This window comes from Ctenocephalides felis, unplaced genomic scaffold, assembly GCF_003426905.1.
Source record: "Ctenocephalides felis isolate EL2017-DRISC unplaced genomic scaffold, ASM342690v1 CF-g0.4_SCAFFOLD_03571, whole genome shotgun sequence".
NCBI classification, from domain to species: Eukaryota; Metazoa; Arthropoda; class Insecta; order Siphonaptera; family Pulicidae; genus Ctenocephalides; species Ctenocephalides felis.
Window position 1 is genome coordinate 32,323,117 of NW_020539725.1, and position 19,459 is coordinate 32,342,575.

The window sequence follows — 19,459 nt, forward strand, 5'->3', positions numbered from 1 at the left end:
TTCATTTTGGCCAATGAATTTTTCAAAATATGAAACGGTATTATTTCAGTACTATAATTATTAATCTATGAATTATGTTTTGTGTCTGTTAACATAGTTTGTTTAGTATTAAAATCTACATAGAAATATTTAAAATGGCGTATCGTATATTATTTATTTGTTCAATGAGTGTATGGAATGGTATTTATCTAAAAATTGTTACATACAATAATGATCAAAACTTGTCAATCAATTCTTCGTGCATACTTGTTAAAAAAAAATCAGTTTATTTGCACTAACTCAATAAAGCATTTTGAATTATCGAAGTTTCCGTTATGTTTCCAATAAATTAAATTCAAGAATTTGCAGAAAAGTATTCAAAATATTTATAATTTCTAAGCATTTTTGTTCATAAATAATTTGGTTCCAGAATGCCATAGCATTCAATAACTATTTCAATCAATTGTGTTATTACGTATCCAATTCAAGTACTGTGAAACTCTGGTGTACACTCCCGGATATCCTGGTTCGCCGCATTTGTTTCCGAAGGAGACGACTCCGATTTGCGTCCATCGACTTCCCCATCGCATCATCAGTGGCCCACCACTGTCGCCCTGGAGAAAAAATTAATTATATTGTTAAATTTTCAAAACTATCTCATAATAATGACACTTAAATTCGATACATGTACCCATTTTGTTTTCACTGCTTTTTAGTATGTTACGGTTAAGGTTACTTTCCAGTAATTCCAGATTCGGAAATGGCGCAATTTGTTTTTTTATTGTAAAATATTTAAACAGCGTGAAGTATAATTATTGAAAAAATAATCACAAATCGTGTAATCATTTTAAAATTATTTCGAAATCTAAAAAAATTGTTTAAAAATTCATTATGCAAATATTTTTAAAATATTTTATAATTTAACAAAATTGTTTATTTCTTATGAATTAATCTTTTTTTTATTTTAGCATCTAGTGGCAGTGAAATATGTTTATGGGTTTTAATAAAGCTTCTCATTACAACGCGACTATTTTAATATTTGATCTAATCGTAAAAATGCAACAATATTTCACAATTTTATAAAGTTGTAATTTTCATAGCTTATTTATTACCTGACAGGCATCAACACCACCTTCTGAGTACCCAGCACAAACAAAATTTTCAGTTATAGGTTGGAAGTAAGCGCGATCACAATCACTGTTTCTCCAAACGGGTAAAAGCGCTTGGCGCTGCCTTGTGCTTTCTTTCCCACCATAGTATGTAGTACCCCAGCCGACCACGGTTGCCCTTCGTCCAGCCAAACGGTCACGAGCTTGAGCATCTTGTCTGGGGAACATGTTAGAACTTAAAAATACATAATAAGTAAAGAATATGACATAAATTGTTATCACGGAAGCTGTTTTTGTGAAAGAGACAAAGGACGCCTAATACGAAATCAATTAAATTAAATAAGTTTGAATAAAATAATTTTATTCTAAATGAATTGATAATTGTAAAGAATCGTAGTTTTTCTTAGATATCGGAGTTATAGTATTTTCTTATATTAGTCAATCAAATTTTAACTTCAAAACGCCAGCATTAAACTTACCTAGGCGGCAAGCAAAGAGGAATAATATATCTGGATTTTCTCACTTGGCTGTCGAGTACTAAAATTGCAATATCATTATAGAATCCAGCTCTAGAAAAGCGCTGATGAGCTCGTACTTCTTTCACCCGATATGTTGCGGGACTGCTAGGCTCTTCATCATCTTCTAAGTCTATATCTCCAAGACGTACTGTAAATTGCCTTGCTGCAAAACTATTATTAGGTAATAAATTGTAATTAATTTTTGGGAATTTATTTATTCTATCTAGTCAAAATAAAATAATTTTTATTGTGCTTTTTTATGTCAATCATTTAATCAGAGATATGAAACCCAGGAAAAAACAATTATGTGACTCATTTCGCACCTTAATTTGTTTATAAATTCATGTAATTTTAATGTCATAAATGATTAAATAATTCATACAAAAAATTATCGTAAACATGTAATCTTTTGCTATTTAATCACTACATAAAAAATATTATTTACTCACGGCTTTTGCCTCGAGTCTCTAGTACAATGCGCAGCAGTTAAGATATATTTTGTTCCAATGAGTGAACCACCGCACCAAAATTCTGTGCGTTTGGGTCCATGAAGGAATATGGCAGCCATCCAGGGCCAGCTTCCAGATCGGGCTTCTTGTCCACCAACAACACGACCACTTTCATCTTCAGTTTCGCCGCACTCTGGTAAAAATGATTAGGTCAATTTGAGTATGTATGTCTTAGCACAGGTTAGCTTATTTTAATGCAATGCTTGCTGTTTCTATCAATATACTTACCATCTGGATTAACAATGAGCTGATTCAATGGTTCATCAATTGGATTTTCAGATTCCAAAGAACTATCTTCCGTCGTAGTCGATGCGGTTGTTGTTGTTTTAGGTCTTCTGGTGGAAGTTATGGGTCGAGAAGTTGTAGTTAGCACTACTGGAGGCCTGGCTGTTAGGCGAGTCGGTTTTTGCGTCGTCAACACTGTTAATTGCAAATCACCATTCTGCTGCAAGAATAGAAAACAGATTTGAAACTAAATTGTATTTAAAATTATTAATGTAATGTCTGAAATGCAGAAAGGAATGTGATATGTAATATTTACGTTGATAAATTCAAAAATTTAGTTCATACCTGATTATTACTGTCATCTACAGGACAACAGACACCAGGTACGAATAAGCTTTTGAAGCACAAACTTTGCCGAAGCGCAGCAAGGTCCAAAAGTAGTCTCGGGCAGTTGCTAAGATCATCGCATCTACCGCGACCTCCCGCTGGTGTTGTGCACGCACGAGCATTGATATCGGAATTTGTAACCTTGCCACCAGGACGTTGTTTAGCCGAACCTGTTATGAAGTTAATATTCGAGGGAGATTCGCCGCGCACAAATGGTGCTATTGATTCAGTGACATTTCTACCTGCAAAATTATATGATAAAAAGAAAATGTTTAAGATAAAACAACATTACTTTAATATTCGATACAATAACGGAAAATATTTAGTTAGCAAACACGCGTTTCACTAAGTGTATACACTACGTTGTTAGTTTACCATTAATTCCGCATTATAGAAATACGTATCATGTAGATTTTATTCATATAAATAAATTACCCAAAACATTTTTGCTTATTGTTAGAAGAGCACCAGGAACATCTTCTTGTATGTCTTGTTCCTGGCTAATATCTTTTCTGTCATGCCTTGTCATGTTCACCAAATATCGACCAACCGTGTTTATTGCTCCAAGAGTTTCAGAAATTGCATTTAATGCAGAACCACTTAAGTACCTTTAAAAAAATTAAAATAGTATTCAATTTGAATATATTTATATTTTTTATGTTTTGTACCTGCCACTTTCTGTACTTTCTTCAGAAGAAGAAAATTTTTCTTCTTCCCCAGAACTGCTTAGAGCTCGGTTATGAATTATTATTTCGTCGGAAGTTTTTGTTTCTGGCAATACTCTAAAATAAACCCAAAATAGTATATATATATATATATATATATATAATATATATATTTATTAAATTCCCGTAATATCGAAATTATTTTTTTTTTGCATTTGTTCACGTTTTTAAGTTTTCTGAACATTATGGCATACTTCAGAAAAAATCGTCATGTGTGTGTGTGTATGTACGTATGAATACAATTTTTCGTCCACGTTTTCGAGCGTACGGATCAACCGACTTGAATGGTTAAAAAAACATTTGATTCCTATTGATAGGGAGATGTGCTGATTAGTTTTTGGCATCAGTCGGTCCAGCCGTTTCAGAGATACGGAGCAAAATGTGCAAAAAAATTTTTTTTTCATTGGCATGCCGAAGACAGGTCCAGTCTGTTTTAATGGTTTATTCACCTATGGTCTGTTTTAATGGTTTATCCAGCCGTTTCGGAGTTACGGAGGAAAATGTGCAAAAATGGCAGATTTTGAAAGAAATAAGCATTCGATTTGGATGATTCAAAAAACTTTCTGTTTGTGCACATGTTGACAAAAAGATTTTGGAAAAAAATTTTGAACATCGAAAATAGCTCAAATTTTCAAAATTTTAATTCGGTACGGGATGTTCAGCAAATTGCCTCAAGGCACGATGCCATGCAGCACTATTTTATTTATTTATTTATATGTGTATCAAATGTATATTTGTGTTTGTTCCTGATGGTTTGGTATGCATTGATACATTTTTTATATTTTGAATGATGACACACATACAGTGTCGAAACGTAAGTAATAATAATAGTTAATTATTGATTGCTTTTTATTTTGACTATTTATCGGCAAATAAACATTTCAATAATATATGTTTCAACGACGAATAAACATAAATCTAAAGAATGCAATATATAAATATTATATGAATATTTAATACATTTCATTCAATAATAATCACGATATGCAATAAATTAAATTATTGGAAATTCAATAATAATTAAAAAATGTTAAAGATTTGGATTTCTCGATCTACTTTTATTTAGATGCCTTGGTACATCTTTATGCTTATTTATCTATGGCCTCGGTGCATCTTTCTAATTTTAATTTTTGACAGGTTATGTTTTTTAATGTTGGTTCGCATGCTCTCAATGAGTTGGCACCCCAGAACATGTGCCTATGGCGCATATTTGATCGTTCAACTGCCATATCTATCAAATGGCACAAATGTCAAAACAACATTTTCGCAATCTCACGTGTATTGTGTATTGTATATAAGTGCAACGCCAAAATAGAAGCTATTATTTTGAACTGCTTAATGTTATTCCATGTAAAATAAAACATTAACCGAGAATTGCCACTGCAGTTGTCATAACATTTTGAAAACCGTAAGCTGTGAAACAGAGAATTTACACATACATCAAGTCATAATGCTAAATCCAAAAAAGGTATTGTTGCGCGTATCAATCAAATTTAAAACCGAATATAATTAAATAAAAAGAAAACTGGAGTTATCCAGATATGTTTAACATTATTTTTTTATCAATGTGTTTAAATTTTTACCTGAATTCTATTTTAGGTGGTCCACCATCTTCAAACATTTGGTCAATACCAAATTGGTTGTCAACGTAATGCATAATATCTTTACGCGAGCCAGGATTCGTCATTCGCTGAAATCTGCCAGACCCGGTAAGTACTCTATTTTCCTTCATATCAGATTTTGTATTGAAAACATGGTCAGGAAATTCTTGATTAGCCCACTGAGGCATGTCTATTGGGGAATATATCGGAGAAAAACCGAACGCCGTTCGATGATCCCCAAATCTTCGAAATCGCTGCAATGGAACAACTGTGTTTTAATTATATGACTGAGTCTTTTCATAATTTGTGTTACAATACTAATTTAATTATACATGTCAACTACTGAGTAGATGTAACTCATTTGAAATGAACTACTTTGAGCACTTTGACACTTCATTCTCATGTTCCATTACTTAATGTAACTAGTTGGTTTGGTATTTAGCCTTGAGGCAAATTACATGAACTTCCCGATATGTGTAAATAATCGACTTCATCAAAAAAATGTGTAAATAATATACTTCATCAATCCTACTTTAAAAAAAACGATAATAATTTTAGCAAAGTTTGACGAATTTTCAAAATTAAACTACTTGTTGTAAGGCCGTAATATTACAGTAAGTTCTATAACACCATGATGTATATCGCCAAAAAAAGTTCCATGAAAAACGGCTTAAATTTTTTTTTAACAGTTAATTACAAGAAAACGGCTCGGTAGATTTTCACCTAAAATTAATCAGTACCATTCCCAACTAATATCTTTCGAACAGTTTTTGATTTTTCAAAATCGGTTCGGTAGGATGAGCTTAAATGTGGACGAAAATTTAACACTTTTTTTCAACGGTTAATTAAAAGAAAACGGCTCGGTAGATTTTCACCTAAAATTAATCAGCATCATTCCCAAATGATATCTTTCGAACAGTTTTTGATTTTTTAAAATCGGTTCGGTAGGATGAGCTTAAATGTGGACGAAAATTTAACACTTTTTTTCAACAGTTAATTAAAAGAAAACGGCTCGGTAGATTTTCACCTAAAATTAATCAGCATCATTCCCAAATGATATCTTTCGAACAGTTTTTGATTTTTTAAAATCGGTTCGGTAGGATGAGCTTAAATGTGGACGAAAATTTAACACTTTTTTTCAACAGTAAATTACAAGAAAACGGCTCGGTAGATTTTCACCTAAAATTAATCAGCATCATTCCCAAATGATATCTTTCGAACAGTTTTTGATATTTCAAAATCGGTTCGGTAGGATGAGCTTAAATGTGGACGAAAATTTAACACTTTTTTTCAACAGTTAATTACAAGAAAACGGCTCGGTAGATTCTCACCTAAAATTAATCAGCATCATTCCCTATTGATATCTTTCGAACAGTTTTTGATTTTTCAAAATCGGTTCGGTAGGATGAGCTTAAATGTGGACGAAAATTTAACACTTTTTTTCAACAGTTAATTACAAGAAAACGGCTCGGTAGATTTTCACCTAAAATTAATCAGCATCATTCCCAAATGATATCTTTCGAACAGTTTTGGATTTTTTAAAATCGGTTCGGTAGGATGAGCTTAAATGTGGACGAAAATTTAACACTTTTTTTCAACAGTTAATTACAAGAAAACGGCTCGGTAGATTTTCACCTAAAATTAATCAGCATCATTCCCAACTAATATCTTTCGAACAGTTTTTGATTTTTTAAAATCGGTTCGGTAGAATGAGCTTAAATGTGGACGAAAAGTTCAACACTTTTTTTCAAATTACGAAGAAACGGCTTGGCAGATCGTTGCACAAAACTGACAAACGATAGTCCTCACCGAAATACATCAAATGGCTTTTAAATTTCTAAAATCGGTTCAGGCGTTTTTGAGAAAACGTCGATCAAAAGTCTAATTTTGACAAATGCCAAAAAGTCCATACTGATTTTTGCAAACTTTGACGAATTTTTAAAGCTGAACCAGTTGTCGTAGGGCCGTAATATTTTAGTATGACCTAGAAAACTATGGTATCTTTCGTCAAAAAAATAATCATAAAAATCGCCAAAATTTTTTTTTAAAAAACTTTATTACAAGAAAACGGCCCGGCCGATCTTTACCAAAAACTAATCAGCACGATTTCCAACCAATATCTATCGAACGGTTTTTGAATTTTCAGAATCGATTCAGAATTGCGGGCTAAAACGTGGACGAAAAATTTTTCACTTTTCTGCAATTTACAAAGAAACGGCCCGGCCGATCGCCGCACAAAACTCAGAGACGATAGTCCTCATCGAGATACATCAAATGGCTTTTAAATTATTGAAATCGGTCCAACCGTTTTGGAGAAAACGTCGATTTACGGCAAAAAATCTGTTCACACACACACACACACATACACACACACACACACACACACACACACACATACTTTTTCCAAATTTGGTCTCATTCGATTCAAAATGGCTCGAAACGTCGAGAAAACATAAAATTAGCGATTCGGATTTTTTGATGAAAACATAAACTTCTCCTTCGGGAAGTTAAATATTGATTTGTAATATTTAATGTTACTAAAATATATTGAATAACTTATAATTAAATTACTTGCAAAAAAAGGGATTGTAAGAAAAGATTGATATATTCTTGGAGCAGTTTATCGGTCGTTTTGTTTTAGAAAACAATGGTTCAAAATTACATAAAATAAAATCAAGTTATGACTCTGATGAGCCACAAAATTGCAACTAGCTGACTACTTATGCCATAGATAAGGAATATGACATAATGTATTCTTTTTGTGTCTTGTGACATTGGGAAAACATGTAGCTCGTCATTTTCTAGATGTTTCTCTATATTGAAGATCTAACATTAACAGTATGGATACTCGGATACTCGTGTTTATCAGCATTATGAATAACACCAAAATCTATTTCATTAATCTCAATTTCTGTCAATATTGATTGATCAAGTAATGGTATCAATTGCATTTTTCTTCAACATTTAACCATTTTTTAAACTATATGAACTTAACTACACTTGTTTCTGGCCGAATTGTTTCCTATTTATCAGCAGTTTTTAAAATAATATAATAATAATAATATAATAATACCAGATGGAATTATTCCAAATTCGAAATTCCATTTAAACTCTGTGTTAGATATAGAATTTTTTATCTATATAAGTCATTGATATTACTGATATATTTTAGTAATTCTTAATTTCTTAAAGGAGAAATTTTTACTAGAAAAAGCGAATTGCTAATTTTGTTTTCTCGATGTTGCAAGCCATTCTCAATTGTTCAAAACTAAATTTGGAAAAAGTGTGGGTGTGTGATTTTATATCTATTGTCTAAACCAGTGATTCCCAACCTTTTTTGGGCCCCGCCCCACCTCAGGGTTTAAAGAAACGTTATGCCCCCCCCCCATACAATTTTTTTTGTTCTTGAAAAAATATGAATGCTAACTTTTAAGATGAAATCGCAATTAAATTGTTATTAAACATCATAAGTAAAATTTCGGAATAAGCCATAAAAGCGGAACCTTCAAACTAATTTAATTTTATTACTGAGTTTTAAACCTAAGTCTCCACGTTGTGTTATTTCAAGTCTACTTCTTTTTTATAAATAAATTATAGCAATTTTTTGTACTTATGATTACTTTTGGTTTCAGTTTTTTCATGAAGCTATTTCTGCTTAGCTAGTTAATATTTTCTTAACTAGGAACGGAATTATATCTATTTTTTATATATCTTTTTTGCTAAATCTTTTTTCTTTTAACTGGAAATGAAATTTGTAGTTATCAGGTTGGCAACTAAGTACGCATTTTATTTTTATTATTAATAATAATTAATATTAATATTAGAAATTGGTAGTTATAGTTGGCAACTAAATAAGTGCGCATTTTTGTTATAAAATCGAAGACAATTTTTGTGTGGAATTAAAAAAAAACTTTGTTCTGTATACCATTTTGATCGATGACCTTTTGTTATCTTCCAAGAAGCATCATTGTCCCAAGTTTATAAAACTTCTAGTTTTTATTATCAAAAACTGACTTATGCACAATTTGGCACGATATTTTTTTAAAATTCTTTCAAATTTAAAGAGTTTTAATCTGATGGTTTGTGATCAGGAATATTCGGTGGATGTGGAATTTTTTTTAGACCAAACCCCAATAATTTTTAAACAAAGTCAAATTGTTTCTATTAGCCGAATCGATTATTTCTTTAATTGGGTTGTCCGAAACTTTAACTGGGCAATCAGAGCAGCATTGAGTGAAAAAACACCAGAATGACATTTTCCTAACCAATTTCTTTTGTGGCTTTTATGATACCATAAACAGCACCTAACCTTTGGGAGAATCGTTTTTCCTTTTGTAGAAATAAAAATGCAAACTATGATTAAAATGCTTGTTTTGATATTCCATCTGTCAACGAACGCTAAACGAAAACTACATGATCCATCAACAAAGTATTTTCAACTAATTGAATTGAATTTCTTACTATACAATATGTGTATACACAAACACAAATGTGTTTTACATCTAGACTACCTCAACAAACCTCAATAATCATTTGAAGTAAACGAACATAAGAGTAAGAGCCGCACTTAGTGCCAATAAACCTTGTACTATTTAAGGATACAATAAAAATTAGTTCGTTTTGAATTAATTCCATCTGTAGTATCTGTAGTTACTGACAGTGAGTAAAAATATTGACCTAATTTAATATCATAAAATCAGGGAGGGGTATAGTCATATATCATGTGTATTTATTTTACACCAATTTTTACACGAAGCGGATCATGTCCGACTGGAGTCATATCCGAGCGGAGTCATATCCGACCGGAGTCATATCCGAGCCGAGTCATATCCCGATGAGTTATATCCGGACGGAATCATATCCAGACGGAGTCATATCCGGGTGGAGTTATATCCGAGCGGAGTCATCACCGGGCGGAGTTATATCCGGGCGGAGTCATATCCGACCGGAGTTATTTCCGGCTGGAGTCATATCCGGCTGGAGTCATATCCGGCTGGAGTCATATCCGGCTGGAGTCATATCCGGGCGGAGTCATATCCGGGCGGAGTCATATCCGACCGGAGTCATATCCGACCGGAGTCATATCCGACCGGAGTCATATCCGACCGGAGTCATATCCGACCGGAGTCATATCCGACCGGAGTCATATCCGACCGGAGTCATATCCGACCGGAGTCATATCCGACCGGAGTCATATCTGACCGGAGTCATATCCGACCGGAATCATATTCCGCCGGAGTCATATCCGAGCGGAGTCATATCCGGCTGGAATCATATCCGGGCGGAGTCGTATCCGGGCGGATATATGACTCCGGTCGGATATAACTGCAGTCGGATATGACTCCGGTCGGATATGACTCCGGTCGGATATGACTCCGCCCGGATATAACTCCGCCCGGATATAACTTCATCCGGTTATGACTCCGGTCGGATATAACTCCAGTCGGATATGACTCCAGTCGGATATGACTCCGGTCGGATATAACTTCATCCGGATATGACTCCGGTCGGATATAACTCCAGTCGGATATGACTCCGGTCGGATATGACTCCGGTCGGATATGACTCCGGTTGGATATGACTCCGGTCGGATATGACTCCGGTCGGATATGACTCCGGTCGGATATAATTTCAGCCGGATATAATTTCAGCCGGATATGACTCCGGTCGGATATGATTCCGGTCGGATATGACTCCAGCCGGATATGACTCCGCCCGGATATGACTCCGGTCGGATATGACTCCGGTCGGATATGACTCCGGTCGGATATAACTTCATCCGGATATGACTCCGCCCGGATATAACTCCATCCGGATATTGCTCCGCTCGGATATGACTCCGCTCGGATATGACTCCAGTCGGATATGACTCCAGCCGGATATGACTCCGCCCGGATATAACTCCGCCCGGATACGACTCCGCCCGGATATGATTCCAGCCGGATATGACTCCGGTCGGATATGACTCCGGTCGGATATGACTCCGGTCGGATATAACTTCAGCCGGATATGACTCCGCCCGGATATAACTTCAGCCGGATATGACACCGCCCGGATATAACTCCGCCCGGATATAACTCCGCCCGGATATGACTCCGGTCGGATATAACTCCGGTCGGATATGACTCCGTTCGGATATAACTCCGGTCGGATATGACTCCGGTCGGATATAACTACGGTCGGATATGACTCCGCCCGGATATAACTCCGCCCGGATATAACTCCGCCCGGATATGACTCCGCCCGGATATGACTCCGCTCGGATATGACTCCAGCCGGATATGACTCCGGTCGGATATGACTCCGGTCGGATATGACTTCGGTCGGATATGACTCCGGTCGGATATGACTCCGGTCGGATATGACTCCGGTCGGATATGACTCCGGTCGGATATGACTCCGGTCGGATATGACTCCGGTCGGATATGACTCCGGTTGGATATAACCTCATCCGGATATAACTTCATCCGGCTGGAGTCATATCCGACCAAAATCATATCCGACCGGAGTCATATCCGGCTGAAGTCATATCCGGCTGGTGTCATATCCGACTGGAATTATATCCGACCGGAGTCATATCCGACCGGAGTCATATCCGACCGGAGTCATATCCGACCGGAGTCATATCCGACCGGAGTCATATCCGACCGGAGTCATATCCGACCGGAGTCATATCCGACCGGAGTCATATCCGACCGGAGTCATATCCGACCGGAGTCATATCCGACCGGAGTCATATCCGACCGGAGTCATATCCGACCGGAGTCATATCCGACCGGAGTCATATGCGGATGGGCTGAGACATATTCGGGCGGAGACATATTCGTACGGAGTCATATCCGGGCGGAATCATATCCGGCTGGAGTTATATCCGAGCGGAGTCATGGGCTACAAAAAACTAACTTGATGAAATTTATTGATGATTTTAGGGGGAGGGCGGTTTGACAAATAATCACGTGGGGGAGGAGGGGTAAAGTAAGACATCACGTGTATTTATTTTTTACCAAACATTTAAAAAAAATACAATTTTTTCTCGTAACTAAAAATACACGAAATTTGAAATCTTTATTAATTAAGAAAATCGACCGTGCAAGGTAATTAAAAGAAATTATATCGGGGAGTTATATCCGGACGGACACATATCGGGCCGGAGTTATATCATGGCAATGTCATATCCGACCGGAGTCAAAGTCGGTTGGAGTTATATCCGGGAGAAGTCATATTCGCCATATGGACTACAAAAAACTAACTAGACGAAATTCACTTATATGTAGTAATAGTAATATTTACCACTGTCTGTATTGATTCAGAAAAAACAGTGAGAAAAATTTACGATTTTTTCGCTTTTAAAGCCTTGTATCAAACTCTGTTCGCGTTAAACTTCGCAATTAACTTTAGTAGTAAATATCACTTTTCTTGTGTATATTTCAAGTCATATCTTAGAGCACCTGTGCCAAGCAGTCAGAAACTTGATTTAACTAATTTTTTGGTAATTTTCGTAAATTCGAATATTGAAGTTTAAAATAATCAGTGAAGTGCCATTTGAACCCTGAGAATTATTGCATTTTGCAACTTCTCTTCAAAATTCTCTTTCATAATGTTTAGTTTTATATAAGCAATTTATCGCATATATCGTTTTCAGATTATGATGGATAGTTGTAATTTTATTAGAAAGTAATGAGGAAAATTCAAATTCAAGCTAATCTTTTTAAAAAGTAAGGTCAATCCGGGATAAAGAACATAACTCCGGCGCCAGGGAAGTACCGTCCCGGCCAAACCGAGACATCTTAGGTAATTCCAAAAAGCATTTTTTTATGCAAATGTTTTACCGATACTATTCTACATTACATTCAAATTACCAAAATTTTCAAATTGCCCCCCTGAATTCATAAATTGCTCCCCGGTGGGGCGTGCGCTCCACGTTGGGAAACACTGGTCTAAACCTTTTGACAAAAATCATTTGGCAAATATAACACTTATCATTGTGCTCATAAGTCTTTGGAAAAGATATGCCGAGCCGTTTCTTTATATATACTTTGAATGTTAAAACAATTTTTTTGACGTTTTGAATAAAACTTAACATATCATTGAGTTTATGGTCTGATCGAAAATTCTGTAATGCCTATGAAAAGTGGTTGAATTTTGAAAATGCAGTATGATAAATAAGAATGAGCTACTCTTTTAGGACATACATGCGTTGGTTTTTTGTGCAATTCAGCTTATAGCTCATTTTTATAAATTTTGAACAATGTCTTGCATTTTTTGTTTTGTTTGAATTTTCATATAAATTTCATACATCTCAGGCAGGCAGAATTGCCTGGTATGAGAGATCGTACAAAATATCTATACAAAGTATATATATATATATATATATATATATATATATATATATATATATATTTTTACATATGATATGGTTCATTACATTTTCATTCACTATAATTAATATCAATACAATTACATATATGATAAGTTTGTTTGAAACATATCAATCGGTAATCGCAATGATTATTTTTTTAGAAAAAGCGTAAACTTTATTTTCGAAATGGATAGTTGAAAAATCTATATAAGTGGTTAAATTTCATGTAAATAATGATTATGTTGATTATTTACACACATTGAGAAATTCATGCGGCTAGCCTTGCACAATACTACCTACATCTAGTTTTAATAAGCTCACCTGGATATGATACGGATCCTCTGAATGAATAATCGGACTGATCATAATGCTGGCCATAAGTTTGATGACTTGCAAGGCAGCTACATATTAGACCTAAAAATAATTTCGACAGTTTACAATTATTTAATTTATAATAAATACATATCGAAGACAATAGAAAGTTTTATGTCTAGAACTTTTAGTAATTGTACATCTAGAGTTAATTATGACGAAAGCCGGAATCAAATATTCTGCGGACATGAATCACGTAACAATTGCGATTCCTAGGAAATCGGCGATGCATTTACTTTGTATTGAATTTAACTGATACATATAGGGAAATAAATAATAATGAACATTGGTATCATATCATATCATAATAGTTTGCATTAAATCATTATAAAAGTAAGCTGACGATATTATTTATTATTTTTACTAATATTATTGTTATTGAAGAGCTAATTTTCATTTTTATCATTGATTTATGTTGCGCACTTGCTATTAATTCGATCAGCTAAAATATTAATATAAACGCCTTAAAAGTGATATGTTAAATTAAATTTTATAACTTTTAATGCTATTCAATTATTTTTCCATGAACAAAATCTACTTCTGCGTTTATTTTGATTTTTAGGCGAATTTACTTTTAGTTCTGTATTGTAATATTAAATAGAAGTAAGATGAATTCAATATATTTTAAACAAAATTGATTGCTAAGTTTTTGTACATATCTATATTTAGATATTAAATATCTAATTTTATTTGAAAACTAGCTGTACCCATTCACCCTTCGCCGTGTTTTACTTTCAATTTGAAAATTTCAAAAGTTGAACCAAAATGCATGTTTGTTATATCGTAACAAAATTAGTTCACATGTTTAAAATCTCTATAAAATATCTAATAATAATGTCTAATGATCATTTTAGACCGCTAAATATCATTTTTTACATTTTTTTCCGTATCTCCAAAACCGCTAGACCAGCCTTTCTAAAAATTTAATCAATTCTTCATTTTGTCAATTCAAATTAAATCATTCAATTCGGGCGCTCCGTTACTTCAAATACTGAATTACCATTTTTGGCACTTTTTTACAGTGAGTACTTGTAATTTAATATGAACTTGATATAATAGCAATAAAGCTCAATTTGATTCTACGTTTCAGTTAGAAATCGTTTGTATGAGAAAAAGAAAAGGGCTGCTTTTAGGAATTTCCCGGCAATTATTCGATTTTTTCTCGCCGTAAGAACCATCCTTGGACTTCAACGAACATTTAAAAAAAAGAATTGGCCAAATTGGTCAAGCCGTTGTTGAGTTATGCGCTTACCAACACATTTTGCGATTCATTTTTATATACTAGCTGTAAGTGGAATTCTGTCTTAAGGCAATTAGGGCATCGTGCCTTAAGGCAAATTGCTGGAACTTCCCGTACTAAAAATTATTATTTTTTTAAAAACGATTAACATTTTTGAAAAAAATTTACTTCGAAAAAATTAGATTTTTGAGAAACTAGGAATATGACAAAAAATCACTTTTTTTTTGAAAAAAAAAATTTTATTTGAAAAAAAAAATTTTTTTTTTAAAGAAAATTTTTTTTTTGAAAACAAACTATTTTTTTGAAAAGAAAAATGTTTTCTTCATTTTGACATATTTTGGAAATTCTGAACTTTTTTTCAAAGCAATCGTACTGCTTGAACTGCATAGAGACGAATTGTCACAGCGCAAGTGCCGCGCCGCCGTCTAACGCATAAACATTGGTACGGAACCCATAGAAATGTAAAAAAAAATATACTTATTGTTAAAATTTCTATACAATATCTGATAATTTGATGTGCATATGTCTAATCATCATTTTTAACCGCCGAATGGCATTTTTTTTTACTTTTTTCATTAGATCTCCGAAACCGCTAGACCTGCCTTCATGAAAATTTGATCAATTCTTCATCTTGCCAATACAAGTAAAATGTTTTTTGAATTATTCAAATCGGACGCTCCGTTCTCTTAAAAACTGAGTTACCGTTTTCGGCACTTTTTGCCCCGTATCTTCGGAACGGCTAGACCTAACTTCGCCAAAAACTAATCAGCACGTCTCCTTATCAGTAAAAATCGAATGTTTTTTGAATTATTCAAATCGGTTGATCCGTGTTCCCGAAATCGTCGACGAAAATTTGTATCCGCACATACATACACACACATACATACATACATACACACACACACACACACACACACACACACACACATACATCCATTTTTTCTAAGGTATGCCAAAATGTTCAGAAACCTCTGAAACGTAAAGATATATAAAAATTTTCATTTTCGATTTTTTTGCGATTACTATAACTTACCCTACGGGAAGTTAATAAGATAATGTAATTATATTTAATCAAGTACTAGTATGTAATATATCAATACATTATCATTTGCAATCTTTATAAATTAAAAGTTATATTTTTTCTATTATTTAAATGTAACCAGGTATCATAACAGTAGCAAATGGTAATAACTAGTAGTCATAATTTACGAGATGCTTATTTGAAGAACTTGTAAGTTTATTTAATTTCATTCGCCAAGTCTTTACGACGTTGTTAAATTAAGGTAGTCCGGGTTGAAAGTAGACATAAGTGGAAAAAATAATACATGAAACATTGCGTTCCCAACAAAAAGTTTCTCAACTTGATAATGATAGTCACATTTTTTAATTTTGTGTGAGTAATTTTACTAACTATTGTTTTATAAATGCGAGTTTTTTCTTTTTTAACTTTTCTGTTACTGGTAAATAATGCACACCTTTTATGCGTTATTGTTTGTTAAATTGTCCATTTATATGGTACAATGAACGGATTTCACGGTCCAATAATCTCTAAGCACGCGTTGGCTTTGGTCGACGAGAAAAAGTAGTTAGTGCTCATGTAGCATTACAATAACAACAATCAATTAAAGAACAACATATTTTTTATAAATGATACAAATAATTTGTTTCTTATTTAATGATTACACGGATTTCATTGGAAAGGTGTTTATGAAACTTGAAACCGTAACTGAGGTTAAGATTTTTATTACGTATTTTCACGATTTTTTCTAAAGTTCAAAATTGCGATATTACTGTGTCATTTGATGGTTCGTTTGCCCTATCGCAATTTGTTTACTGTTTTGTTATTATAAATTTATTGCTCTTTTCAATAAGAATGGAGATATACTGAAGTTTTGCCAAACAAATAGTCTTTCAATCCTGAATATCTGCAGAAGAAAACGCATCAACTATGAACGCTAATTCAAATTGATATATTTTGAATGATTTGAACGAAAAATTAAATTCAGTTCGGGAATTGACCTGATTAGTTTTTATGTAAAGATCGGCCGGGCCGTTTTCTTGTAATAAAGTGTTATTATATTCTTTTCGACGATTTTTATGATTTTTTTTGACGGTAGATACCATAGTCTTATAGATCATATTAAAATATTACGGCCCTACGACAAGTCGTTAAATTTTAAAAATTCTTCAAAGTTTGCAAGAATCAGTATCGTTTTTTTTGGCATTTGTCAAAATTAGACCTTTGATCGACGTTTTCTCGAAATGCCTGAACCGATTTCAGAAATTTAAAAGTCATTTGATGTATCTTAATGAGGACTATCGTTTGTCAGTTTTGTGAGACGATTTCTTTGTAATTTGAAAGAAAGTGTTAAACTTTTCTTTCACATTTAAACTCCTACTACCAAATCGATTTCAAAAAATCAAAAACTGTTCGGAAGATATTAATAATTAATATCTTATACTATTATTATAAATACTGTTCGGTATATATCATAGTCTTATAGAACTTATTGTAATATTACGGCCTTACGACAAGTAGTTTTATTTTAAAAATTCATCAAAGTTTGAGAAAATAAGTAGTATTTTTGACATTTGTGAAAATTAAAATCAGACGATTTGCTTGGTATAACTATAGAGTACTTGGTCTTAATGATCATACGAAATCATTAAAGTCCTATGGAAACTGGTATTTATAAAAATTGATTTTTGAAAATTTGCTTTTAGAAAATACTCCGATTTAACGTGTTCGTTTGTTTTCAATTATGTGTAATGAATCCACTCGGAATACTTTTAATCACTTATAAATTAATGAATTTTTGCCTCAAGGCAAAATACCAATACCAACTAGTTTAATACATTTTGAAAACTAAAATTTAAATCTCAAATGGTTAATTACCAAATTATTAATATTATTCAATGAATATTTAGAATACACGAAGAAAAAAACGGTGAAATAAGTATTATATTTGTTGCTCAACTGATAAGGTCGCCTAACATGCGACCTTATCACAATCAAAATTGAAAAGGCTGAATACTTTGTGTTATACATACAAATAATTTTTGTGTAAGGTCGTCATTTCGGAATCATCTCACGTCATAACATCGGCATCGATTCAAAATTCTTTGGGCAACGAAAGACGTTTTATTGCAAAACCAATTCAATTGCAAATATAAGACGTTAAAAATGTTATCGAATGCTTTTTCAAACAATAAAGTGATTTAAACGTCATCTATATGTATCAGTGTGATGCTCCATTGTGCGGAGAACGCTTTCTAAATTAACATCGCCGTTTTGGATAAAGCGAGCTCTTTTGTAATTTGAAAATTTGCCGAAACTACAATGAGCAACTCTGTATCCGGTTCGAAAGACCATTGCGCAGTGGCGTGGGCGAATTGCCAAAAAAACCAGACGGCTTTTATAAAATGGATATTTGTTTATTTGGGACTGGTAAATGTCGACTTATTATCATAGAAAATTCACACAGCTTACTTGGCTCGAAAATTAGGCTTTCTAGTGTTATAAATCACCAGAAAGACTTAATTTTATAAATTTTCCAATACAGTTTAGTATATACAGCAATAGAATGATTATAAATTGAAAGATTATTTTAATAGAATGCAACACGAATTCTAATGTTACTTTCAACATATCTTAGACCTACTGCTAAGTTAACATTTTGTTAGCCTGATTGGAGTTTGTCATGTGATTCGAATTTGTCAAGAAAAATTAGTAAAATAATTATGCAACAAGCATCATGCATAATTTTCAATAACATTTAATATTTATTAATTTCATGACAGGAATAAAATGAATAGTGAAAGATTCATTAAAATATAACGGTGAACACTGAATTTTGCGTTCTTAATTTAAATGTTTAATTTTGAAATTCTTTTAAGGTATAGAACAAAAAGAATTGCAGACGATTATCGCGGCATATTAAACTTAAGTGTTGTAGGTTTTTGGAGAAAATATTACGCCATAGGTAGTAGCAAAATTATTTTGAGAAAGTGAAAACTGAAATCTCTTTTGATAACAAGGTACTTCTGTACAAAACTATCATAATACTCATTTGAACTATCGGGTTGCTCTTGTAAATCAAACATAAACATCATCCAAAGGTGCCAGAACATTATTCTGCATATCTAATGCAGCTTGGTATATTTCGAACTTTTGCCTACATAAGGATTTGAAAATCTCTACGGCCAACGAAATGATTAAAATTAGAAGTTCATCTTTCAACAATAAATTAATCCAGCATACAAATCCTACTATTCAAGCGATTCTCAGACCGTTAAGAAGGCTCAGCAAAAAATGGCCCATTCGCAAAAAATTGAGAAAGTTGGTATTAGTTTGTTTTTTTTTATCTTAAATATTTTTAAAAAAAATATAAAATAATATATACAAAGACGATAATAACTGACTACAGTATTTGCA

At 33.3% G+C, this 19,459-nt stretch overlaps 2 protein-coding genes across 2 annotated transcripts in view; one reads left to right on the plus strand and one right to left on the minus strand.

Annotated features, from left to right (window-relative positions):
• Window positions 1–434: 434 nt before the first annotated feature.
• LOC113385925 (proclotting enzyme-like) lies at window positions 435–5,073 on the minus strand. The gene is made up of 8 exons (XM_026623747.1): window positions 5,036–5,073; window positions 3,163–3,335; window positions 2,686–2,969; window positions 2,344–2,560; window positions 2,056–2,248; window positions 1,568–1,777; window positions 1,092–1,305; window positions 435–593 (listed from the first exon to the last, which is right to left on the minus strand). Exons 1-8 carry the CDS (start codon window positions 5,071–5,073, stop codon window positions 435–437), a joined length of 1,488 nt encoding a protein of 495 aa, XP_026479532.1.
• LOC113384995 (glutathione S-transferase theta-1-like) overlaps window positions 4,732–19,459 on the plus strand; it is a 34,821-nt gene continuing 20,093 nt past the window's right edge. The window contains exons 1-2 of the mRNA XM_026622791.1: window positions 4,732–4,920; window positions 5,052–5,161. Coding sequence (XP_026478576.1) covers window positions 5,104–5,161 — 58 coding nt within the window. The 5' untranslated portion in view covers window positions 4,732–4,920; window positions 5,052–5,103. The remainder of the gene's footprint in view (window positions 4,921–5,051; window positions 5,162–19,459) is intronic.